At 42.4% G+C, this 26,836-nt stretch overlaps 1 protein-coding gene across 4 annotated transcripts in view; it reads left to right on the top strand.

The window, feature by feature from the left end:
- The window catches only part of trim37 (tripartite motif containing 37), a 33,118-nt gene extending 6,977 nt beyond the window's left edge, over window positions 1-26,141 (top strand). For 3 of the 4 annotated variants that reach the window (XM_042008733.1, XM_042008734.1, XM_042008737.1), the window contains 21 exons: window positions 894-1,010; window positions 1,317-1,404; window positions 1,591-1,713; window positions 5,709-5,832; window positions 7,876-7,943; window positions 9,782-9,906; window positions 10,145-10,195; window positions 10,444-10,525; window positions 10,626-10,702; window positions 11,554-11,733; window positions 11,815-11,929; window positions 12,012-12,203; window positions 12,374-12,507; window positions 12,643-12,725; window positions 18,058-18,288; window positions 19,027-19,335; window positions 19,776-19,925; window positions 20,554-20,752; window positions 20,843-20,934; window positions 21,603-21,713; window positions 24,203-26,141. In XM_042008733.1, coding sequence (XP_041864667.1) covers window positions 894-1,010; window positions 1,317-1,404; window positions 1,591-1,713; window positions 5,709-5,832; window positions 7,876-7,943; window positions 9,782-9,906; window positions 10,145-10,195; window positions 10,444-10,525; window positions 10,626-10,702; window positions 11,554-11,733; window positions 11,815-11,929; window positions 12,012-12,203; window positions 12,374-12,507; window positions 12,643-12,725; window positions 18,058-18,288; window positions 19,027-19,335; window positions 19,776-19,925; window positions 20,554-20,752; window positions 20,843-20,934; window positions 21,603-21,713; window positions 24,203-24,249 — 2,698 coding nt within the window. In that variant the 3' untranslated portion in view covers window positions 24,250-26,141. Of the gene's footprint in view, window positions 1-893; window positions 1,011-1,316; window positions 1,405-1,590; window positions 1,714-5,708; window positions 5,833-7,875; window positions 7,944-9,781; window positions 9,907-10,144; window positions 10,196-10,443; window positions 10,526-10,625; window positions 10,703-11,553; window positions 11,734-11,814; window positions 11,930-12,011; window positions 12,204-12,373; window positions 12,508-12,642; window positions 12,726-18,057; window positions 18,289-19,026; window positions 19,336-19,775; window positions 19,926-20,553; window positions 20,753-20,842; window positions 20,935-21,602; window positions 21,747-24,202 lie in introns of all 4 variants that reach the window. The other variant, XM_042008735.1, reaches the window with a different exon arrangement.
- Window positions 26,142-26,836: the final 695 nt, after the last annotated feature.

Raw genomic sequence — 26,836 nt, 5'->3', positions numbered from 1 at the left:
TTGCTGTGTCCCCACATGGCTTCTGGCCAACTGCAAACAGGACTTCTTATGGTTTTCTTTTAACAATGGCTGCTTCTTGCCACTCTTCCATACAGGCCAGCTTTGTGCAGTGCACGACTAGAAGCTGTCCTGTGGACAGATTTATCCACCTGAGCTGTAGATCTCTGCAGTTCATCCAGAGTCACCATGAAGCTCTTGGCTGTGTCCCTGTTCAGTAGCCTGTAGGTTTAGGTGGATGGCCGTGTCCTGGTGGGTTTGAAGTTGTGCCATACTCTTTCCATTTCTGGATGATAGATTGATCAGTGCTCAGTAAAATGTTTTTTTATAGGCTAAACCTGCTTCAAACTCCTCCACAACTTTATCCCTGACCTGTCTGGTGTTCCTTGCACATGACGCTGTTTGCTCTCCACTATTCTCTTAACAAACCTCTGACTGTGTCACAGATCCGCTTTATTTGTACTGAAATTAGATTTCACACAGGTGGACTCTATTTAGTCATTAGGTCAATATTCCATCGTTCAGCAATCAGCCAACTTTTGAAGGAAACTGGTTGCACTAAAAAAAAACAGGAGGCTGAATACTTCAGCATACCGAACTTTTCAGTTTTTTATTTGCAAAAGAAATTTAAAATCATGTATAATTTTCTTTTTATGTCCAAATCGTCAGCCACTTTGTGTTGGTCTTTCACACAAAATTCCAGTAAAATATATTTGTGGTCATAATGTAACAAAATGTGGAAAAGTTGAAGGGTATGAATACTTTTGCGACCCTTGACTTTTGCGAAGTACTTGTACTTGCTTTGAAAACAATGTGGTATCGGTGAATCTTTACAAACAACCACAGGATCAGTTTCTGTTGTTTCAGTATATTTATGTGTGTGTGTGTGAACACAGAGCTCCGCTGCAGCTGAGGGAGCTGGTGAACTGTCGCTGGGCAGAGGAGGTCACCCAGCAGCTGGACACCCTGCAGCTCTGCAGCCTCACCAAGCATGAAGACAACGACAAGGACAAGTGAGTAGCCCCTCAAATTCTCCACCTGTGTGTCTAAAATGACTTGGAAGAAAGATTACGTTCTAGTGATAGATCTGTTGCTGTCAGGGATTCATCTTGTGTCAGATCAGATTTTAACCACATCACTGCAGACAATTTTTAGAATTACATTTATCCCATTTCCCTGCTGTCTCTGTTTCTTACTGACTGTTTAACGCTGGCAGCTGAGCCTCCTTAAAATAAAAAAAGATTTCTGTGCAGCTCTGATGTAGGACAGCTGTGATGTCTAACCCGTTGCTGTCTTTATGTTGGATTATTGCTGTGCAGATGTGAGAACCACCATGAAAAGCTGAGTGTGTTCTGTTGGACCTGTAAGAAATGCATCTGTCACCAGTGCGCTCTGTGGGGAGGCATGGTAAGTTTCCCTGCTTAAAGATTATGGTTTGAAAAGGATTACTTTCATTTCACCACTAGGTGAGGCTGAATGATTACTGTCTCTACTGATGAGTCTCTGTAATATTATTAAATAGATCAGCACATACCTGTGAATATCTCATTAAATGGAGTAAAGCTGGAACCTGAGACATGTTTTTGTTTGCAGCATGGTGGTCACACCTTTAAGCCACTGGTGGAGATTTATGACCAACATGTGACCAAGGTGAAGGAGGAGGTAGCCAAGCTGCGCCGCCGCCTCATGGAGCTCATCAGTCTGGTGCAGGAAGTGGTGAGGACTCCTGACTTGTTCAAAGACTGGAGGCTTTTAGTTTTAGGCCCGCTATGATTTTTTTCTGAACATTATGAGCCTTGCACAGGGGTTTGTTTCTATTTCCATGTTAAAATATATTATATATTTTTTTAATTTTTTCTTTTTTTGAGGGGGGGGGGGTGTTAGTTAGCCACAACACAAAAAGAAGTTATGCCATTTTTTTTCTTGGAATTTAGATGCATGTAATTGATGAAAAGCAAAATATATTTGGAAAAAGCTAGAGCACGGAGTATACAATAATGGTAAATAATGGTATGCCATTGATTTTCATAGCTATGCTGATGATATGCAGCTTTACATTGCAATGTCTCCGGATGGCCTGGAGCCAGTTAACAGTCTTTTTAACTGTATTTTAGATATAAAGTAATGGATGGCAGAAAATGGCCTATAGCTCAATCAGGACAAGACTGAAGTTTTAATTATTGGCCCTGAAGACAAGAAAGAGATCATTTTACCAAAATTAAAAACTTTAAATATTGTCATTGTGTGAGAAAATTGGGTGTCCTCTTCGACTCCGAGCTGGATTTTATTCCACACATTAGAAATGTCACCATGTTTCCAATGTCACAATTTTATCATCTTAAAAACCAGAGTCCGCCCATTTGTCTCTCTTGCCAGCACCGAGGTGCTGATGCATGCTTTTATTTGTAGTAGAATAGATTATTGTAATGCCCTGCATTAGTCTATTTCTAACCTACATTACTCCAGAACTCAGCAGCACACGTTCTGATGAGAACCAGAGAATGGGAACACATAACAGCAGTTTTAAAATCGCTCTTTTATTTGTTTATAAACAAATATCTCATTTGCTATCTTATTTGTCGGACCTGCTAAATTTTGAACTCTTGAGATCCTCTGATACCGGCCTGTTAGTTGTTCCCAAAGTCAGAACCAAAACGTAGGGTGAGGCCTCGTTCCACCACTGCAGGCCTCGACTGTGGATCAGCCTGCCAGAGAACCTCAGGGGTGCAGAGACTGTTGCTGTTTTTAAAAATGGGCTCAAAACTTAGTTTTTAGCTTAGCTTATAGCTGCATGTTGTTTTGTTTTACCCAAGTAGTTTTTATGAACTCCTTTTATTTTATTTTACTATATTTTGTCGTTTTCCTGAACTCCTTCATCTGTATTTTTATTTCTGTCGCTCTTATCAGTCCTTATTGTTTATAAGTTTATTTAACCTTGTTTTTATTGTTTAACTCCAGTGGTTTCCTCCTGGGAATCCTTCACACTAGTAGCTCTACTGGCTCTGTCCGTGGGGTTGTTGCCATGGTGACTGCCCTTGTCTGGGTGACTGGGGGTCCTGCACTGCAGCGCTGTGTTGTGGTCCCCAGCCTGCCCTGACCTGGGTGGTTCCTGTGGTGGCACCCTTTGTGGTCATGGGTGGGCTGGTTTCTGCTGTGACTGGATCCACAAGATATCGTTTCCTCACAGCAGCGTCAGCCAGATTTTTTCTTTCTATTGATATTTTTATACTTTTAGTTAAGAGACAGTACGTAGGGATGGGAGTTCCTGTTTGTACAGAGTTGGGTATGGGCGGGTGAAGGGAGTGTACATGCGCTTTGTGTGTGTGTGTGTGTGCGCATGTGTCTGAGATTGTGTGTAAAAGAGACTACAATGAGGTGTGCTTTAATTTCCTGCATGAAAAGTGCTCTAAATAAAATTTGATTAGATTTTTATTTATTTCGGTATGTGCTATTATTAAATGCTGTTAAATGTGATGTGTAAATAAAGTTATTACCAGTTAGAGGTAGTAACATCCAATCGCTGCTCACCTCCTGTGGTGTAACTTTTGCGGTTGCCCACTTTGTGCAGTGTAAATTCAGAGGAAAAAAAATCGGCATAACTTCTAGAAGCTTTTGTGTTGTGGCATTTATTACTGTGACACTTCAGGGCCACCGTACCACAGCGTTCAGAAAAATACAAAAGGGAAAATAGTTTGATATGTTAAGGTTGGTTCACACATAAGGAATTTCTAAATCTGAAGAGATTTTTATCAGAGACCCCACACATGAAGATAAAAAATCAGGCATTTAACAGTTTTGATCACACTGTGTGGTGTGCTCCGATAACCTCGGCACAAAACAACGCACAACGATTCTGTCACGCAACTGATCTAGAATCTAGTCCTCCGAGCCAGAAACAAAAACGAAGGAGAAGAAACATAGCAACAACCGGAAACACAACACCCAGCATAGCAAAGGACATATATAATGAAGCAATGATGCTGGTTATGTGACTATTGTTAAGAGAAAAATCCAGAACTGAAAAGAAAATAAATAACAGACTGGAGACAGCGTGAACTTTATATCCTTCCTTGCCCTCCAGTCAGCTCGCTCTCTGATTGGCTACGTTCCGTTCCACGTCACCATCCATACAGTCACAACTCAGGAGTCATCGGTTTTCCACACACATGTGAAGAGTTTTGGTTGTAAATATTGAACATGTTGAATACTTCCGATTGTCGGCCCGTTTCGGAGCCGATTGTCGGGACGAGTTTGGTCTTAACACGCCTCAGACCACATGAACATTTTATAGGAAAATCTCATAAGACTTAAGATAATCGGCGTTGCTGTTTTTGGTTAGAAAGGGGCAAAAGTGGGACAAAAACAGACGATAATCTTTATGTGTGTACCCAGCTTTAGTTGTAAATAATTAGAAAATAAATAAACATCATTCCTTGAAGGAAAAAGAGACCAGACGTATGATGAACTTTAAGTCTGTGGGGCAGCTGTTGGGGTGAGAATGTTTTACTGAGCTGCTGAAAAATGCAAGAAACCTAATCTGTTGAAGTAGATATTGTTTTAAGCTGAAAAATTATAATAAAGTGGAATTGTTGTCCACTGAATGTAGCAGAAATGAGTTGGTCTGTGTGAATTTTCCAAGGAAAAGAGGCGGCTCCATGACGCCATCTTTTCCTGCGCTGACAAGGTGCAGTTATTGTGGTAAAGCTGCACAGCTGAACTTTGGTAGATTTTCTGACTGTGGCGCCCCCTAACAAAGGCATCCGTCCTGCATCCTGACTCTTCTGAGTTCTCTCCTGTCATTCAGTCCAATATTTACTCTTGCTCTGTCACTTTCTCTTTATTTTCTCTCTCCCTCCGATAACGGCCTTCTGTGTTTCTTTGCTAAATCAGCCAGGGTGTTTGTTTAAAACAACCAGGGTGTTGATATCCAGTTGCCAGCATGTAACGTGTTGCCATAAAGCCAAATGCACCTGTAACGTGAGTGTATTTTTTCAGTCTTGGGATGCTGTAGGACAACAGCAGCTCCAGGAATGTTCATAATAAATCTTAGCGTTGCATTAACACCAGCCAGAAGCACAAACTCTTAAAGTCAGATGGTTATGTAGTGCTACTTTAAAACGGCTTGTGGTGTATGAGACATAAGTCGTAGAATGGAGCTTTAAATCAGAAAAGTCAAATTAAATTCCTTGCTGACTGAGACTGCTGTCTCAAAGATTGAAGACCAAAGATTTCCCAACCTTAGAGGGAAACAAGGGAAATACAAGCAGAAGTGGCTTCTCATAAGACCTGACTGAGACTTTCTTTGGTTTGAAGCTATATGTTGTTTTTATAGGAAAGTTCAGCTTAATCTACCTTTGGCGAATGAGATAAGAGTATCATCAGCCCACTAAAGACAGCCACAAAGCAAATACAAAAGTAACCATTAATGAGCCATTTCTAAAGTAAAGCTCACATCATAGGAGTCTGTAAAAAATGCTTTGAGTCAGGATTTCTTCTGCTTGCGGTGCAGAGTGGAGACAGGAGGAATCACTTAAGAAGAGCAAAGTACATTGTCTACAGCCAGCGGTCACATATCAGCCACCATAAGATAAAAATACCCTGTTTAAAAGGAAAGTCATGCATCTGTTTTTTTTAAGACCTTTAGGAAATGTGTTTGACAGTAAACATCCTCTAGGTGGCACTAACGTATTTGTGTGTGTTTGTTGGGTCAGGAGAGAAACGTTGAGGCTGTCAGGGGAGCCAAGGATGAGCGGGTTAGAGAGATCCGGAATGCCGTGGAAATGATGATTGCTCGCCTGGATAACCAGCTCAAGAACAAGCTCATCACTCTCATGGGTAGGACTCCTGCACACACACCTGCCGCAGTGCAGATGAGCTGATTCTGGGTCTATGAGGGTGTATGACCCTTTGTGACCTCACAAAGGGAAATAACCACTCCCCAAGGTCGTGGATGCTGCCATTGACCTGACCCCCCTGGCTTGACCCTCTCCCAGATGGTGGCGTGGAGTGGGCGTGGACAGCCCGTTCTCAGTAGAGCTCACTAGAGTCACTTTTGGAACGGCTGAAATTGAGGACCAAGGATGAATTTGGGGTAATGCACTTTGAAAACAATGTTGTTGGACCTCTGACCAACAAATGAAACTGTTGAAAAACTGTAATATGAGACCTTTAAATAACTGGCAGCAGTCTGGTAGATTAGACCAAACACTCCATATTGCTCTTAAATCAGTGACTTAGATTAGTGTAAATGCTCCAACAACTCAACTTTCAAGTTCATAGAGTATATTTGTCCCTTTTTGTCACTTGCAATGACAGGAAACTAACTCACTTGATTAAGCCTGGAAAAGCTGTTCATGAGCCAATTTAATGTAAGTTAGATTTACACTCACCAACCACTTTGTTCGGTCCACCTGTTCAGTTACTTGTTGACACAAATATCTAATCAGCCAATCACATGGCAGCAGCTAAGTGCATTTAGTCATGTAGACATGGTCAAGATGACTAGAGATTCAAACAGAGCATCAGAATGAAGAAGAAAGAGGATTAAGTGACTTAGCATGGCATGGTTGTTGGTGCCAGATGGACTGGTCTGAGTATTTCAGAAACTGTAGATCTACTGGGATTTTCAGTCTCTTGGATTTACTGAGAATTGTCTGAAAAAAGGAAAAATATCCAATGAGCAGCACTTGTCTGAAACAGATTTCATCGTTGATGTCAGAGGAGAATGGGCAGACTGGTCGGAGATGATAGGAAGGTAACAGGAATTCAAATAAGCACTGGTTCCAGCAGAGGTATGCAGAATATCATCCGTGAACAACACATCCAGCCTTGAAGCAGATGGGCTACAGCAGCAGAAGACCACACAGGTGTCACTCCTGTCAGCTAAGAACAGGAAACTGAGGCTACAATTCACACACACTCACCAACACTGGACAATAGAAGATGGAGAAACGTTGCTGGTCTGATGCTGGGTGATTTTCTTGGCCCACTTTGGGCCCCTTATTACCAACGTGGCCTGGTTTAACCAGCACAGCCTACCTGAGTATTGTTGCTGACCATGTCCATCCCTTTATGACCACAGTGGAGCATCTTCTGATGCTACTTCCAGCAGGATAATGCACCATGTCACAAAGCTCAGATCATCTCCACCTGCTTTCTAGAACATGACGATGAGTTCACTGGACTCCAACGGCCTCCACAGCCACCAGATCTCAGTCCAGTAGAGCAGCTTTGGGATGTGGTGGAACGGGAGATTCTCATCATGGATGCAGCCGACAAACCTGCAGCAGCTGTGTGATGCTGTCATGTTAGTACACCTTGTTGAATCTATACCACCAATAATTAAGGCAGATCTGAATGTAGAAGTGGGTCCAACCTGGTACTAGCGCAATGGATCCAATAAAGTAGCCGGTAATTGCATCATTATAATAAGAATCCCCCTGTGGTGTAGGGCTACTAAGCAAGCCAAAATGTTGTTCAGAAGGAAGTAAAGAGTAGTAGGCAGAAATATTCTTCATATTACAGACTAGAAATGATGAAGATACCATTCACTGCAAATTTAACAAAAGCAATTATCACAGTTAAATGTATGAAAAGGGGCTTTTCGTTGTTACATGAAGCTCCACCTGACACTAAAACACATCCCAGGATCGAGTCCTTATCACAAAAACACTGAGGTTTGATACTGAAAGCAGTGAGAGTCACCATTATAGCCACGGGCGCTACACACATGAAATATTTATCTGAAGAGAGTGGATGCCTGCACTCAGTGCCCACATGCACAACCTGCACACCCACCCACTCACACTCAGCAGCTTCCATCAGAACTCACATTCTGCTCAAGTACACTGAAAATAGAAATGTGTTCCTCCCCACCAGGCCAGAAGACGTCCTTGACCCAGGAGACGGAGCTGCTGGAGTCCCTGCTGCAGGAGGTGGAGCATCAGGTCTGTGGCTTCCATCAGAACAAAGCCTCCATTCATATAGCAGATTATTAGTTATATATGTTACACTTTGATTATCTGTGAGGCCTCAGTTTGTTCTGTTGTGGTATTTATTTACATTAGATTATGGGTGAATCTTTTATCAGCAACTATATATATCATTTGGTTGAAGTTACTTTAGTAGACTCTTCATCTACAAGCTGAGAAATTGTGCTGCATATTAGCTATTTACTGTAGACCTTTTGCAGCATTCTGATGTTCGCTGTCTATGCAGGATAGACGTGTAGTCACACAGTGCAAACCTAAACCAAAAACCATGTGATGGCTAATTTAGTTTAAGGGCATTAACTGTAAGCTTTTCATTTTACGCATGTGCTTGTGTGTAATTTATTATTGATCACTTGGGAATGTTTTTTAAGGATTGCCTCTAATAAGTTAAATTTATCTTTATTTGTACAGCGCCAATTCATGAGAAATCCCCACAGACCACTGTAAAGATAGTCAATTCACTAGACTCTAGTGGCTAGAGAATCCATTAAACAAACCACATTAACTCAGTTTATAATAACTGTGTTCATATAAGACCGAACTAATGAAACCAACAGACTGCATCAAATCTTCATTTTGATTTAATCATCCATCCTGAAACGCACGAGGAGACAGAGAGGGAAAAAAAACCCTTTTAACAGGAAGAAAAACCTCCATCAGAACCAGGAAGAGCAGCGATCTGTCTGGGCTGTTTAGAGATGGAGAGGACAGGAGAGAGAGGTCAACAAACACTATAACTCGAAGCCAGCGATACTGGCTGAGAAAGAAAAAGAGAAGCACAAGTTAATGACAACAATGTAATTTATACATGAAAAATAAAGAGAGGCGCTCAGTGCTTCATGGGACGACCCCCAGCAGCCTAAACCTTCAGCAGCTAAAGGGATGACTAAGGGTCACCAAGCCAGCTCCAACTATAAACATTACCCAAAAGTTTTAACCTTAATCTTAAAGGTAAACTGGTCCCACAAAGATAACTGATAACTGCCATTCTGCTTTCAAGCACTTTTCACAAGACAGTCACAAAGCGCTGTGCACAATAAGAATAAGAATAATAACCTGATTTTCACCACGTTACGGCTGTGCTGCAGCCTCCACAGCTATTCACAGCCGTGTTAGGCTCGGTTCACACTGCAGGGCTTGATGCTCAATTCGGATTTTTTTGTGAAATCCGATTTTTTTTTTGAGAGTCCGTTCACATTTCCAATTAAATGCGACTTGTAAGTGATCTCCTGTATGAACCTTATGTGCACCAAAAGTGTCCAGCATGCGTAGAAGACACGAGGACATGACGTCTTCTTGTTTGTGGAAGTAAACATGGACGGTAACAGCTGAGCCTATGTTGCAATTTTTAATTTATTATCCAACTGCAGCCAGCACATTTCCGATGGCAGCATTTTCAGGAGGAGATTGCTAAAGAGGAGAGCCAGATTTGTGGTCATGACATTTTGTGGAGCAGTGGCAGCAACGTCTGTACAGAGAAACGTGGGTAAGGATTCGCAGTCAGGAGTGGTGGAGAGTGATGTGAGCCTCGCTGCAGCTGCAGACGGAGAATTTTCAGACTGAATACAACAGGAGTATGGGCAGTTTAAGGTTCATGCTTTCACAGAGAAATAGTTCACCGAACCAATGCATTAAAGACCATTAAATGTAGTCATTAGGAAGAAGTCCTTTGACAGCAAGAAGTGAGCTGTGTGAATGGACCTAAACTGTTCATGAAACCTTTATCACCGTATCATTTATGAAATATGCTGCTTTAGCTGAACATCATGACCATTGTTTTGTGTGTTGAGCAGCTTCACTCCTGCAGTAAGAGTGAACTCATCTCTAAGAGCCCGGAGATCCTGCTCATGTTCCAGCAGGTCCATCGAAAACCCATGCAGTCCTTCGTCACCACCCCAGTTCCCCCAGACTTCACCAGGTAATCTGTCCAACTGCAAGAACATGAATAAATAACCAGTTAGGAAGGCTTTGAATCAATGTTATAGTTTGATTTAATTTCTCCACAAGAATACACTCTATGTAACGGTAATATAATTAAGAATGTTTTGTATATATATATATACAGTGTGTGTATGTATATATGTGCGTATATGTATATATTTTTGTATATTTGTATATGTAATATATATTTTCAGCCATATTTTGTGTGTTTTCAGTGAGCTGGTTCCTGCCTATGACTCCAGCACTTTTGTTCTGGTCAACTTCAGGTAAACCTTCTCTTAGGTTGCACTCAGCACAGACAAAACACATGTCAATAAACACATCACAGAATCTGTTAGAAGATTCTTTTTTCTTTAATCTGGACAGATTTGTTAAAGGATCGGTGTTTAATGACTGAACAGAGATGCTGCAATCACTAAACTAGAATAACCACGTTAGGAAACGAAGCTAGGAGAAGCACGTCTCTGTGCCCTGACATACAGCAGCTTGTATCTGTGTGTTTTTGTGTTTGTAGCACCCTGAGGCAGCGGGCAGACCCCGTCTACAGCCCCCCTCTACAGATATCTGGTCTCTGCTGGAGGCTTAAAGTCTACCCTGTGAGTTTGAAACTCTTTCCCCTCCACCTGCCACGCTTTCAAAAATCTCAGCCTCAGATCTCTGTAAAACACCTGTAACCGCTGAAATGTGCTCCCCCAGGACGGGAACGGTGTCGTCCGTGGAAATTATCTGTCTGTGTTCCTTGAACTGTCTGCTGGACTTCCTGAAACATCAAAGTATGAAGTATTTCTTCAAATTCTCCTTTTTACTCCTGAAATGTCTCTGTTTTCAGAGTTCCCATGAGCTCAGATATATCCCAGTATCTTGTGCAGGATTTCCAAATGATTCATTTTGAGGGTAAATTATTTTAAAATGGTTTAATTTATTCTCTATATGTACTACTAAATTTGTGTCCAGTTTACCTTTTTTTTTGTAAATGTCTTAGTCTGTCATGAGAATAAATTGCTGATTATTTTGGTGGGGATTGCCTGATCAGGCCAGTGGACCTGACCAATCAGAGCACACTTGAACTTTTTGTAATATTTTTTTTACAGAAAACAAAAATATAATTGGTGAATGTAATTAAACCAGCTGTTTCATGGTGATTTTAAAATTTTATTAACCGCATTTATTAAAAATAATAATAATAATAAACTAAAATAAAAAAATTCTCATTGTCTTTTGGGAGCAGTTTCCCGTCCAAACATCACGACGACAGACAAAGAGAAACATCGGTTCTTCTTCTTTCTTCAGAAAACGTCTCTTCATTTTATTAAACCCGCTCTCTCCCGATTACATCAGACGCACCGCTGCAGCAGGGAAGGGAGACATGGACGCCATGTTTCTGTGGCCAAAGCCAGCAGCCACAAAAAAAAACCAAAAAAACTTAACGCACGATTAACGCATTAACTTGCCCAACCCTAATATGTATGTGTGTGTGTGTGTGTGTATCTCTCAAAACTTACCTTGCAGACATCCAAACACTTGCAGACCTACAAACGTATGAACGCCACTAAGACTGTAACAGAAAAACTATTATTTAATTGTGGTTTTTCCAGTCTGTTGACACTGTCTTCAATATTTGTAGATATGAGTACAGAGTTGAGATGGTCCACCAAGCCTCCAGTGACCCAACCAAGAACATCATCCGGGAGTTTGCCTCTGACTTTGAGGTTGGTGAATGTTGGGGCTACAACCGCTTCTTCAGACTTGACCTTTTGGCCAGCGAGGGCTACCTGAACATGCAGACTGACACACTGGTCCTCCGGTGGGCTAAATTACAAACTGACTATTTAACCTTTTTGCTGAGTTTAACAGTGGGTAATCATTTTGCTCTTGTGGTGCACAGCTACCAGGTTCGCTCGCCTACGTTCTTCCAGAAGTGTAGAGATCAGTACTGGTACATCAGCCAGCTGGAGTCAGCCCAGAGCAGCTACATCCAGCAGATCAACAACCTCAAGGAGGTACCCTGAGTTTCTTTGACAGACTGATCCCAACATATTTGTGAGGGTTACCAGTCAAAACAGCCGTATGTTTAATTTTCAGAGGCTAGCTATTGAGTTGTTTCGCCGCCAGACATCACGCAGCTCCTCGCCTCCTGACCTGAGGCTCGCTACAGGCACAACAGCCTCTGAACGAGACCCTCGCTTGGCAAAGAGTGACAACGACATGCAGACCACTTTGAGCAACACTAAGAAAGGCGAGGATGAAGAGAGGAACCAGCACGATGACTCTAATGTGAGAGTTGCTACATCAGACTGAACTAGTAGCGTATTGACATGGTGAACCTGGTCAGTGGAAGTGGTTGAGGGAACAAAATGGAATTAGTTCAGCTGTTTTAACACAGTTTTTGTGGGAGTAATCCTCTGGAAAGAGCTGTGTTTTAGAACTGGCATCGTTGTGTTCAGGAGCTGTCGGATGGAGATCTGGAGGTGGACTGTCTGACAGAGGAGGAGATGAACCCGCTTGATGGCAGCAGTACCTCGGGGAGCTCCACCGCCACCAGCAACACCGAGGAGAACGACATAGATGAGGAGACTATGTAAGAATCAGAAACGGGAGTTATGGTCCACTTTTTTCCTCCTTCTTTACAAAAATGACTTTTAAACAGATAAAACAAGGCTCAGTGTGTTTTAAAGTAAATGAAAAGTCTGACAGTTCCCTGTAATGTTTGCAGGTCAGGAGAGAATGATGTGGATTTTATTGGGAACCTAGAGATAGAAGAAGGAGAGCTTCCTGATGACTTGGCTGGAGCCACTGGTATGACTGAAAAACCAGCTATTTTCTTTTATTTTTCATTATATCTGTGACTCCCACAGGTCTTAACGTTGTTGTGTGGGAGCAGTTTTCATTGTTTACATCCACAGAGCAGCTCTGTCTCAATGGTTGGCACTGTCTCATAAAACATACGCAGTCAGCACAGGTATTTATGTTATTACTGCCCCAGTGTGGACAAGTTTGCCTTTGCAAACAACAGTTAAGTACCAGTATCCACTAGCAGTTTTTTGAGCTCATGTTGTGAAGAATAAATAATTTTTAGTGCAGCCAAGTTAGTTCAATACTTTCTAATTTTCTATCAGTAATCATTTGTACCAAAACACACTTAGTTAACACTTGAGTGTTTGATTAATAGCAATAAATAAATGACTCATGACATACGCGGTTTGAAAGCAGAAGCTTTTATGGATGTATTTATCAGCAACTATAACTTAGTGTTGGCACGGATGATTGCTGACTATAAATTCTTATTAATCTGTATAAAAGGAAATTTAATTGCTTCTAAGTTCCACAGCACTGTCTAAAAAAAAAAGACCAACATTCGTTCATTTAATTTTGGTTCCAGGAAAGCAACTTTGTCCGTTTTAGTGACTCAAGACTTTAATGCTTGTTTCCACTGAGCTGTGCAGTTGGGGTGAATAAGAAATTTTGTGTGTTTCTATTGGCAAAAACTGGAAAATGTGCCAGAATATTCAAATTTTATTGTTTGGGACTCCAACGGAAGGGTTCTAATCTCCAGGTCCAAGCCAAAAGGGTGGAGCTTGACACACTTTCGCTGTGGAAACGCAACAGAAATCAGGGTTTACTAACCATTCCATCCCGAGCCGGACCCCTCTCTAAAAACGGGGCTAGAGGAGCCATACAACTAAACCAAGCCATGTCAATTCTGGGCCCTCTTCAATTGTAGGTCCGTAGGAGAACGCTACAGTCAGGGCGTAGTTCGGGCATCACACAATACAGTCTGGTGATTGGGGAACAGAAAAACATCACTTCTTGTGGCAATAGCAAGCACAAGAGACAGCCACCCCGTAGGAGTTCAGCCGTTTCACTCGACAAAGATTACATGAAGAAGATCCCAGCAGACTAAAGTAAGGTCTCGTCGGCTCTGGAACTATAAAAAAAACATGCAAACCCAAAAACCTTGAAACACTCAGCAGTTGCTAGTACTCATTTTTATTAGCCAGTTTGGTTGGCTGCAGCTTGTTTAGCAAACGGTGAGCGAGGGATCAGCAACCTGGTGCTGAAAGTTTGTGTGAAGGGTTGATGGGTGGTGTGCAGCTGTCAGTGTTCGGCAACCTGTGTTCGGTTGCTGAACACCCATAAAACCTCACAGATCTGTCAGGGGTTATTGGCAAGCTGGACAGCTTCTCATCAGCGGTCACTAGCTGGTCAGAAACCACAGCTAATGACTTCATGCAGCAGAATGGAGACATCTCATGTTCCTTACCTTAACATCTGTCTCTGTTGTCTCTATCATTGACAAACACATGGTGATTCCCTAATGAAGATGGGCATTGATGCTGCATGTTGAACAGGAAGATAATGATCAAGCTGCATTAGCTGCAGGAGGTACGGGTATGGAGCTGGGGGACTACAGATGGTGGTTGACAGTAGTTGTCAGACAGTTACAGGCTTGGTCAGGAAACTTCTGGTAAAAGTAAATGAGCAGTGGACATTTGCATTAGTTGGCAAGCGTTTACAGATAAGTTGGTGCCTTCCCCGACTGCTGCATCCTGATACTGACCAGATGGACTGCAAGTCAGTAATAATTAGTCCTAGGGTTGCAACTAATGACTATTCTGATAGTCGATTAGTCATCGACTATTAAAATGACTCGTTGACTGATCGGATTATGTGTGGATCTGGAGCTCTGATGACCTGTGCCCAGCTCAGTGTAGCTGGGGTCTTAAATAAATATTTAAACATTTTCTTACACCCATATTACAGTTGTTGTTTCTGTGTTGCTGTTGATGCTTAATAAAATGGAAAATGTCTTTTTTTTTAATAGGTGTATTCATGATTTCACCCTATTTTCTGCTTTATAGAGCCACTGTTTAACTCACCATTGCAGGCTTCATGGTGTTTATGTATGCTTCTTTTCACCTGGCAGCTTCTGCACTAAAACGCAACTTCTATGAATAGCCAGGGCAGCAATAAGGCTGAGAGTCCTTACAGGAAGTAGCCTTTATTTTCTTTTTTTTAAAATAGAAATTTAGTAATTTCTTAATCATACAACCTGTCAAACACGGTTTCCTGCGTCTTATCACAGAACAACTCTGTGTAGCTTCAACCATCAGATGTTTGAATGTCGTGCCTCAGCTGAAGGCTCTGTTCTGTCTTTGGTTAAAGCAAGCAAAAGGCTCAGCTCCATGGGAATTTACTGATTCTATTTGTGTGGTTTGACAACCGTACAAGCAGAACATAGTGATAGGATGACGGGCCTCAAAGCGGCTCCTTCAGTGTGTTCGGCTGTGTTGGTGTTGAAAAGCACGAAGAGGATGAGTCATTGCTGGTGCACTGTGCCCCATGCAGCCTGCTGAGATAGAAACACTTGGTGTCCGTATGTGCACATGTGTGGGGGCTGTTTGTGTGTTACATGTCAGAGTAGAACCGAAAATAATGTTGTGCATATTTTTTTAGGTGCCACGGTGTAGTAACGTTTCTTTGTTTTTTGTTTTTCTTTCTTTATATTTTAAGTTCTTAAAACGTATGATATAAAAACAGAATTTGAGCAGCAAAGCCATCATATGGATTTCAAATTCTGATAATAATGGGTGAATGGATGGGTGGGTGGATGGATGAATGGATGGATGGATGGATGAATGGGTGGGTGGATGGATGGATGGATGAATGGGTGGGTGGGTGGAAAACTGGATGGATGGATGAATGGGTGGGTGGGTGGAAAACTGGATGGATGAATGGGTGGGTGGATGGATGGATGAATGGATGGGTGGGTGGAAAACTGGATTGATGAATGGATGGGTGGGTGGATGAATGGATGGGTGGATGGATGGATGGATGAATGGGTGGGTGGATGGATGGGTGGATGGATGGATGGATGAATGGGTAGGTGGGTGGAAAACTGGATTGATGAATGGATGGGTGGGTGGATGGATGAATGGATGGGTGAATGGATGGATGAATGGATGGGTGGGTGGATGAATGGATGGGTGGATGGATGGATGGATGAATGGGTGGGTGGATGGATGGATGGGTGGATGGATGGATGGATGAATGGGTGGGTGGGTGGAAAACTGGATTGATGAATGGATGGGTGGATTGATGAATGGATGGGTGGATGGATGAATGGGTGGGTGGATGGGTGAATGGATGGATGAATGGATGGGTGGGTGGATGAATGGATGGGTGGATGGATGGATGGATGAATGGGTGGGTGGATGGATGGGTGGATGGATGGATGGATGAATGGGTAGGTGGGTGGAAAACTGGATTGATGAATGGATGGGTGGATGGGTGGGTGGATGGATGAATGGATGGGTGAATGGATGGATGAATGGATGGGTGGGTGGATGAATGGATGGGTGGATGGATGGATGGATGAATGGGTGGGTGGATGGATGGATGGGTGGATGGATGGATGGATGAATGGGTGGGTGGGTGGAAAACTGGATTGATGAATGGATGGGTGGATGGATGAATGGGTGGGTGGATGGATGGATGGATGAATGGGTGGGTGGGTGGAAAACTGGATGGATGGATGAATGGGTGGGTGGGTGGAAAACTGGATGGATGAATGGGTGGGTGGATGGATGGATGGATGAATGGATGGGTGGGTGGATGGATGAATGGATGGATGGATGGATGAATGGGTGGGTGGATGGATGGATGGATGAATGGGTGGGTGGGTGGAAAACTGGATGGATGGATGAATGGGTGGGTGGGTGGAAAACTGGATGGATGAATGGGTGGGTGGATGGATGGATGAATGGATGGGTGGGTGGATGGATGAATGGATGGATGGATGGATGAATGGGTGGGTGGATGGATGGATGGATGAATGGGTGGGTGGGTGGAAAACTGGATGGATGGATGAATGGGTGGGTGGGTGGAAAACTGGATGGATGAATGGGTGGGTGGATGGATGGATGAATGGATGGGTGGGTGGATGGATGAATGGATGGATGGATGGGCTGCATTTACAATCTTCTTTATTTGATAAGAAGATAATTATTAAGCTAAATTAAGGAAGGGCGATATGGCCTAAAACTGATATCTTCTTTTGGCCACACTTCTATCTTTTGGCTTCATACCGATACACAATATACATCCTGATGTTTTTAAAATCTCCTCTAAAACACTGTAAATGTTAAATTAAAGATTAATATGCATAAAAAGACACCAGTAGGATTTAAGGAAACTCAGTGAAATTTATCTTTATTGTGATTTTTCACTTACAAACTTTTTATTTAGAACCAGAAACCTGCAGTCAGACACTGAAATAAACCCAACGTTTCCCCAACCGTTATATTAGAGGGGCGCCCCAACTCCCACCAACCCTACAAGATCAAGTTTATTTTATTTTCTATAATTAATTACTCACTTAATATCTAATATTTTTTCCTTCAATTATTTTACATTCAAATATTCTTATTTCATTATTTTGGTTATTTTAATTCTGCACCAGATCAGAACAGAAGTAATCTAAAGTCCCCTTTTCCTCTAGAACAGGTTTATATTATTTCCTTTTGTTATAAAAACTAAACCGCCTGGTTTAATTTATTTTATTCTCATGTTGACATGTAAGTGCGTCACGTCATGTCTGTACATGCCGTGCTCCGTGCACACACAGGTGAGCTCCACTCACACCAGCAGAGAGAGTGCACGTTAGAAATAGTTGCATCAACAACTTATAAAACAGACAAAAACATCTGGATTAAGATCAGCTCTGATTTAATAAGAGCAGCTTGTCTTCTTGTCATTTCTGAGGTGAATTACTGCTTAAAATAGACGTCTCACATTTAGCTTCAATCTTTTAGTGCTAGTAAACTAGCTAGACAGCTACCTGCATACTCTCCATGTCTCCATGCTTCTTCCCGTCTCTCCTGAAGCAACAACAGAGGTGTGCAGCAGAGTTTATAGATGGGTGGGGGAGTCAGCCGTCTGTCTGCTGTGAGTGAAAGAAGCTAAACTACCAAGAAAAACCCACGTAGACGCTTAAAAAGCTGCTGTGTCAGTTTGTACTCGATGTTCACGATATAAACATTTTAGATATCCCACGTAAAACATTTCGGGATACATCGAGTATATCCAATATATCGCCCAGCCCTACATGAACTGTGGTTCTGATCTGCAGGTGGATCCATCTCCAGTACTCGTTCATCCCATCGCAGTTCTGCTGCTGCTGGTCGAAGCGCTGGTAGTAGCGGAGCGGCTGCTGGAGCTGCTGTTGGGGCGAGCAGCAGCAGCTTGCTGGAGATTGACCCAGTCATCCTGATCCAGCTGCTGGATCTGAAAGAGCGCAGCAGCGTGGAGTCTCTGTGGGGCCTCCAGCCTCGACCTCCAGTATCTCTGATTCACAGCCCAGGTCGGTAAACATCACCAAATCTTGCCAGCTAAACCGAGAGTCAATACTTAAACTTGTACATAGACAAAAATAAACTGCTGTAAATGAGAGGTTTACCTTTAACATACAGCTCACATCTGGGATGGAAATGATCTTTCTTCCAGCAACTGAAACCTGAACCTGAAGTATTATAGCAACGGTTACTTTAGGCCACTTTCCTTTTCTAGCATGAAGATTGTTTTGTCTCATAACAAAGTCACACTAACAACGTCAAGCATGTTAAACAAAATCTAATTGAAACAAACAGGAGAAATATAAAAAACACAGGTAAATATTGGATTATTATTGACCCCAAAATACCTCTGTCTCACGTTATGCCACTGATTTACAAACGGTGGGAAAGCCCCAAGTCAACGCTGAGAGGAAGAGCATTTACAGCTTCCAGAAAGATTCCTAAAGACGAAAGTGCATCCAGTATGTTGATGAGTCAGTCTTAATGCAAGCAGTAAATTCAGAGACACCTTCAGCAGGAACATCTTTGGAAGTTGGTGAATATAAGAATTGTCTCCTGTAGTTTCAGCATCGTCTTAGATTCTTGTATAGTTTTTACATCAGACTTTTTAGATCCTAATCCATCAGATAAAACCACCACAGAGGAATCTGGTGGTAACAATCCCAAAATGTCTCCAAACCTTGGTGTATAACTGTAAATCTGTCCTCTCCTCTTGGTTTGTTGTTTGTCATTTCTTGTCTCCTTAGCTCACGTTCACTCAAGGAAAGAACGAGAACGGCGGCCACAGGTGGTGCGACGATCAGCTCCCGACTCGGGCGTCCTGATCCGCCTCAAGGCTCAGATGGCTGAGGTCCGCAGCAAGATGTCTGATGTCAAGAGTCAAGTGCTGGAGGCTCGAGAGTCCGGAGAGCCCAGACCCGGCCCATCTGGGGCCTTTGGCACGGAGGACTTGCCTCCTCTCCACGGTGATTCAGAGATGGCAGCTTGTTGTAAGCCTGGTGAGCTGGACTTGGTGGGGAGAGCGGCTGCTGCTCGGTCCAGGCCCTGCCGCCCTGGTGAGAACCGTAGAGACTTTAGTTTCACAAAAAAGTCAAATTAGTTTGTGAGGACCAAAATTCAGACTGGAAGGACAGGGATACTGGAATCTGGAGCATTTTTAATCAGTTCAAGTAAAGTCAAGAAATGATTCCAAGAGGCGTTTACTCGTACTGGGAAGTCAGTGAAACAGAGACTGTGCATCAGATGTACTGGCTCTGTAGGAACATTTAGAGGCTCATCAGTCGGTGAAATAACGTATGGAATGTGAAAAAGACAGCAGCCTGACTATGTTTTTAAACTGGGTTGCATATTAAGAAGCACGGTGCAGCCTTCTTAGCTGCTAGAAGATGATGTGCATGAGACATTGTGCATCCTGCACTGAACACCAGTCTGCCGCAGGGCCAACACAGACAAACAAGAAAAATATATTCTAATATATTACTGTTTTTGTTTGCAGCGCGGAAGTCTCTGTCTCCCATCCTGGAAAGCAACAGCTCTCTGGTTGTGAAGAGGAGGAGTCCAGAGGAGATGGAAAAAGACCTGAGAGGAGCAGAGGCAGTGGTGGAGATCAGCCTGCATCCCAAAGATGGGAAGGGAGGTGCAGAGGGTCGGTAGTCTCCTGCTCTATATACACTTTTAAACCTGGATAAATGACCTTTTCTCTTTTTTTGGACATTTAACAGCAAGAAGTGTAACATTATGTTGATTTTACAGATTTTTCTGTCTTTTTTGCTGGAAACATCTACAACACAACCTGCAGTGAAATGAAAACATGGGTTGTAAGGCTACTCACACACGGGAGCTTTCAGGAGCTGAAGAACACTGGCTGTGGTGGAAATGTTGATGTTTGACATGTTTGAATCTGCTTCATGCATTCAGCTGAGTACTGGGTGAATGTTAAAGGATTTTCTTGGTGCAGCTTAATACTTCTCCAAAACGTTGTACTTTCCTTTGTTCTCCACTGTTATGACTGAAAATACTGTGATTCTCAGGTGGCTGTCTGTGATGAAGTGTGGGCTGTTTTGGCTCCACATTCTCCTCGGCTCCAACACCGTTTCACTAACTGAGTTTACAGCTCATTGTATTTTCGTTTCCCAGTTCCCTCTACTTATTTATCTTGTTATAAGTAGTTAATGTATTTAGAGATCTACAGCTTCCAGCACCACTTAACTACGTAATCATCTTACCGGCCTCTGCCCTCTAAGCCATGTGGATGTTTTCTCCTTGTGTTTCAGGAGTGCTGAAGGCCGACGCCATCACAGGCTCCCTTGTGTCTATCGGCAGCTCTTCATCAGAGCAGGCCTTCAGCTCCAAGCAGCAGTTCTCTGTGGAGCAGCAGATTTATGGAGCGTCTGGGTCCAGAGACGACATCTTTTCCCTGGGAGGACCGAGCTACATGACTGCCAGCAAAAACTGTAGCAGCAGGACCCTGGGGTGCGACTTAGAAACTTGTCTGCCTGCAGACATCCTGTGCTGCTGCATGTCAGCTGTGCCTCATAATTCCTTTCTTTGTTCTTGTTACAGGGCAGCCATGTTGGATTGTGAATCTGAAAGCTCAGGAAACACCCATCAGTCCTTGCTGGAGGGGAGCTCTTCTCAACCACAGTCAAATGAAGGTTGGTTCCCCTCTGAAGGACCAGCCTCAGTACGGCTGTCATCTCTGACAGCTCTCTGTATTAGACTAAAAATATCCAGGCTGTTAAAATAAACTGATTAAATGTCAGTGTTGTAGGGACGTCCATCTGGGATAGACGTCCATCCTCCAACACACCAGCTGAATGGATAAACAAGTCAAATTCACACTGAAAGATGCTTTTAGTGTGAATTTGTAGGACTGAGTCCATTAGTTTCAGTAAATTATACCTTAATAAGTCACTTAAAATAGACCAGGCATGTCAAACTGGTCCAGCAAAGGGCCGTGTGGCTGCAGGTTTTTGTTCCAGCCAGCCAAGAGCACACAGTTTGACCAATCAGCTGTCTGAAGACTGAGATCAGTTGATTGAATCAGTCAAATCTGGTGTGCTGCTGCTTGGTTGGAACAAAAACCTGCAGCCACACGGCCCTTTGCTGGACCAGTTTGACATATGTGAAATAGACCCTCTCATCTCAACCTCGTCAGCATCTTTTATCTGCAGGTGCATCAGCAAAGTCAAAGGAGAAAAGTGAATGAGTGACTATTAGATCAGTTCTAACACTGTGAGGAAGCAGCTCAAAAAGATAAAATTGTATGAAACTGAATTTAAAAATGCTTCTACACGTGTGATCTTCTTTGTCGTGTTTGCAGACCAGTCACCGTCTGTCTTGGTTGTAGCAACCAGCAGCGACAGCGACACAGAGGATGAAGCCCTGCAAAGCAATAACTCCCGCTATGACAACCAGACTCCACCCTGCACAGGTAACAACCCCCTCTGTCCATAACACACCAGAGGTCAGACTGCAGCTTATACTGTCTCAGCCAAACATAGACACTAATCAGACAATAAGTTGAAATATTTACTTGTTGAAGGTTAAAGGTCATATATTGGGGCCGTCTTAGTAACCTAAAGCCTACAGATGGCAATAATAGCTCTACCTGGTGGGTCTGTCTTTAGATGCTGTTTGTATGAGAAAGAACTTTAACCAGAAATCAGTCTTTTTAAAACTTCCTGAAACCTGCACAATGTCTGAATGTTTTCTGAAAACTTAAAACAGTATATTAAAATATTTATTTTCTTATTTCTCTGACAAACTAGAACGATTAACTAGACTGCATTTGCGTGTTAAACCTACCTCTAACTTTGCTGTTAGTTTGTGCTGTAAAAACGAAACGTGTCGTTATGATCATGATATTGTTTGCTTTAAAATCAGTAAAAGGAAATTTGTCTTCATATCGGGTAACTAGGGGTGTAACGGTACAGCTATCTGGATTCGGATTTTTCGGTTTGGAACAGAGTCATACGGAGTTTCCACACAGAAGAGAAACTGCCTTGCACTATGGTAGCGGATGTTTTGGCTAGAAACAGTTTTAAGGAGGAACCAGAGCTTGAAGACCCTCTGCCATTATTATAAAATCCTCTTTGGGATAACTTCAGCTTCCCAGTGAAATGTTAAATTTACACAAACAAGCAGCTAAGATGATATATTTATATAGATATATTTTACTGGAATTTTGTGTGAAAGACCAACACAAAGTGGCAGACGATTTAGAATAGAATAGAAATACTTTATTAATCCCTTTGGAGAGTCCTCAGGGAAATTTGGGTACCAGCAGCAATACAACACCAACAGTAAAGCAGGACAAGCACAAGACACAATATATACAGGTACAAAGCAAAATAGAGGCAACAAGGGGCAAGAAAAGCACAAATAGAATGCAATAAATAACAATAAGATAAGTTAAATAATTTTGGACTTAAAAAGAAAATTATACAAGATTTTATGCTGAAGTATTCAGCCTCCTGTTTTTTTTTAGTGCAACCAGTTTCCTTCAAAAGTTGGCTGATTGCTGAACGATGGAATATTGACCTAATGACTAAATAGAGTCCACCTGTGTGAAATCTAATTTCAGTACAAATAAAGCGGATCTGTGACACAGTCAGAGGTTTGTTAAGAGAATAGTGGAGAGCAAACAGCGTCATGTGCAAGGAACACCAGACAGGTCAGGGATAAAGTTGTGGAGGAGTTTGAAGCAGGTTTAGCCTATAAAAAAACATTTTACTGAGCACTGATCAATCTATCATCCAGAAATGGAAAGAGTATGGCACAACTTCAAACCCACCAGGACACGGCCATCCACCTAAACCTACAGGCTACTGAACAGGGACACAGCCAAGAGCTTCATGGTGACTCTGGATGAACTGCAGAGATCTACAGCTCAGGTGGATAAATCTGTCCACAGGACAGCTTCTAGTCGTGCACTGCACAAAGCTGGCCTGTATGGAAGAGTGGCAAGAAGCAGCCATTGTTAAAAGAAAACCATAAGAAGTCCTGTTTGCAGTTGGCCAGAAGCCATGTGGGGACACAGCAAACATGTGGAAGATGGTGCTCTGGTCAGAGGAGGCCAAGACTGAACTTTTCGGCCTGAATGCAAAACACTAAGTGTGGCAGAGAATGAACACTGCACATCACTCTAAACACACCATCACTACTGTCAAACATGGTGGTGGCAGCATCATGCTCTGGGGGAGCTTCTCTTCAGCAGGGACAGAGAAGGTGGTCAGAGTTCATGGGAAGTTAGATGGACCCAAATACAGGCTAATCTTGGAAGAAAACCTGTTGGAGTCTACAAAAGTCTTGAGGTTCATCTTCCAGCAGGACATTTTATTAAACATGAAGCCAGGGCTACAATGGACTGGTTTAAAACAAAACATATTCATCTGTTAGAATGGTCCAGTCAAGGCCCAGTCCAAGTCCAGACCTCAATCCAGTCAAGAATCTGGGGAGAGATCTGAAAATTGACGTTCATAAAGGCTCTCCACCTAATCTGACTAAGCTTGAACTGTTTTACAAGAAGAATGGACAAAAACTTCAGTCTCCAGATGTGCAAAGCTGGTAGAGACATATGTCAAAAAACCTGCAGCTGTAATTGCAGCAAAAGGAGGTTCAACAAAGTATTGACTTGGGGGGTCAGTTTTCAAGTTATTAAAAAAAAGGAGTAACATCAAGTATAATATTCTTGTTACTTGACAATTGTGTGCCACTTTATGTTGGTCTTTCACATAAAATTATTATAATTGTTTGTGGTTGAAATGTGACGATGTGGAAAAGTTCAAGGGGTATGAATACTTTTGTAAGCCACTGTAGATGAATAATAATCAGAGCTGAAGTGTACACTTAAATTCCACGCAGTTTTAAAAGCTCACTTCTTAATCAGATGTACTGCCTGCTTTTTCTTCTTGCTTGCAGGAGAGCAGCTGCTGTCTGACGACATGAGTCTGCCAGCCGACAGGTGATCCGCTCAGAGCCCACTGGACGCTGCAGTGAGACGACGGTGGAAGATGCCAACACACCTGCTAGTTATACATATCTGTAGCGTAGAAACTGCTTGTTATGCATGAACTCAAAATGAAGGCAAAGCAACAACCCACCCATTTGCCCAGAAACAGTATTTTGTGAATCGGACCAAGACATTAAAAACAGAAATTGCCCCTGCCAGACAGCCTCTTATTTTCTCACCATCCACTGATTTGAGTCCTCCTGGATGGTGGGGTTATGTAACATTTGGTACATTATATTTCATCAGAGCTTCCACTTAATTATGCACTTTAATTTAGTTTCTCTTTGTATAAATGCTTTTGTAAGTCTGACAGGTCTTACAACATCCATTTGTACATAATGAGAAACCCGCTAGTAAGTGTTGTTTATTACATTGTCTGTTGATGAGCTTCAGGCTCTACGTCTTCTCCTCCAACACTGAAACCTGTCAGCAGCTTGAATACATAAAGCCCTTTTGTTTCTGAGCCAAACCATCAGACTTTCTGGTAATTTATGTAAATGTCCTCAGTGGTAATAACATCCCAGTAGCATTTCTGCCGTTACCTGACGTTAGAAAAAAGCTGAACGATGACTGAATCATGCAGATTAGAAAACTGCTGCTGCATTTACGTCTTCTGGCTGAAGCCTTGAGGCATGCCACAGATTCCAGATTGATCCCAAAGCCGGGGTTTTCCTTGAACATCACAAATGCATCGCACCTCTGCCCACAAAGAGCTGCTGCTCTCCAGTTCATGTACTACACATTATTTATTTATTTATTTAAGGGAACAGTTTGAAAGGCAGATGAGAAGATGGGTTATAGTCGGTACGGTGCAGAAGTTCAGCTCCTCACAGTGTGGAAGCGGTGCTGCTCTCTGTGGGTGGATGCATTTAGAAAGTTTGGTCATGGTGCTGTAGAAGCAAAGCAAATAGGTTACAAAACTAATCTCCCCTCCCTCCAGAGTTTTTATGTATTTTTTTAGGTTTTGCCTCCAAATGGATACAATGCAAGCAACAATAAGAAGTCATTACTAATAATATATCAAATATATCATGTTTGCTTTAGAATGAAAAGATTAAAATGTCATGATTACCTCTTCTGTTAATGAACAGCTGTTAATAAAATTAGCTTCTGGGTCAGTTGGATGTAGTTTTTGGAGCCTTTTGATTTATTTCCAGTGCATGTGTTGTGGTTCACACACAATACCAGAACTTTAATAACCTCTAAGTTGCTGCATTGTAAATTGTGGTGTCATTCAGAGAGCCTGACAGCGAAACTTAATAAAAGTCAGCGTAATTACGTGGTGTGTTCTCTGCTGTGCTGCTGGCTTTTCTTGATGGATTTATAATTTTACACCTCCGAACAGTCAGAGCAGACAAATTAAAGGTCGCTGCAAAACTCACCAGAGAAAACACAAAACATGTCGAAAGTTGAGTTGATTAAACCTTTTCTGCTCTTTGTAAGACTGTTTATTAACTCTGAAGTGGAGCCACTTCATTTTTACATGTTGTCCACTTGTACAGGCGTTTCGTTACCACTGTAAATACGTTGGGATAAATACACGTGAAGCTTGCTGTACACGTGCCTGAACGAGCATGGCTTTTTGGCTGGACTGCAGGAGGAAGGCTGTCTTGTTAAGCTACCTCCACAGTCCGGTCCAGCAGATCGTGTGGTTCTTGACTTTTCCTCTGTTGCTGCTGCTGCACATGGCCTACACGCAGGAAATGGGAGCGACGCATTTATTCACCTCTTTTGTGCTTGTGTCAAAGCTACTTTCATTTTGAATGTTCCCTAAACGCATCGTTACTTATTCTGTCTATATTTTGTTTTTGTGTATTAAATAAAATGTTTTAAAACACTGGGAATGCACATTCCTGTGTCCTTTGTCATTTTTTGATCCAACAAAGTCATATAATTGTAAGAAGTGAAGAGATTGCATTGCTACAGAAGGGATTTTTATGCCTCAGTTTGCAAAGATTGTAATTTATTCTGTGAAATCACCTTTGATGAGAGTGGCTCAGGGGCAGAGCGGCTTCTAATATTTAAAGCTTGATGGTTTTATCCCAGCTTCCCCAGACTACATGTCGAAGTATTCGTTGGCAAGAAACTGAACAGGTGTGCTGATTGGTGTGTGTGTGATAGGGGAAAATGCTTCATAGATCATTTCTCAGAAGTGCTGTATGAGTGTGTGTGAATGTGACTTGCACTGTAAAAATGCTTTGAGTAGTCAAAAATGACTAGAAAAACATCATTTAGTACAGTGCATTTACCATTTGTTCACATGCTGCTTTGGGTGGCTTCTCATTCTTCAGCCAGGATTTGTCACCAGTTAACCAGTTTGGTCTGGCATGCCAGACCCCGTTGAACTCATGAGCCCACATGAGTTCAGTGGGGTTTAGGTGAGGACTGCAGGTAGGTCATTTCATCCTCTCCACTCCCAAATTCTGCAGGTAGTCTCTGATGAGGCCCCTGTGTGGGGGAAGGATAGAGCCATCTCTGCATTAAGATTGCCTCCTGATGACAAACCTTGTTCTTCCAGTGCTGGTGATGCTGCCCCACACCAT

This window comes from Melanotaenia boesemani, chromosome 15 (assembly GCF_017639745.1).
Source record: "Melanotaenia boesemani isolate fMelBoe1 chromosome 15, fMelBoe1.pri, whole genome shotgun sequence".
In the NCBI taxonomy this organism is placed as follows: Eukaryota; Metazoa; Chordata; class Actinopteri; order Atheriniformes; family Melanotaeniidae; genus Melanotaenia; species Melanotaenia boesemani.
The sequence above is the reverse complement of the archived record's forward strand: the minus strand, read 5'-3'. Positions and strand labels throughout refer to the sequence as shown.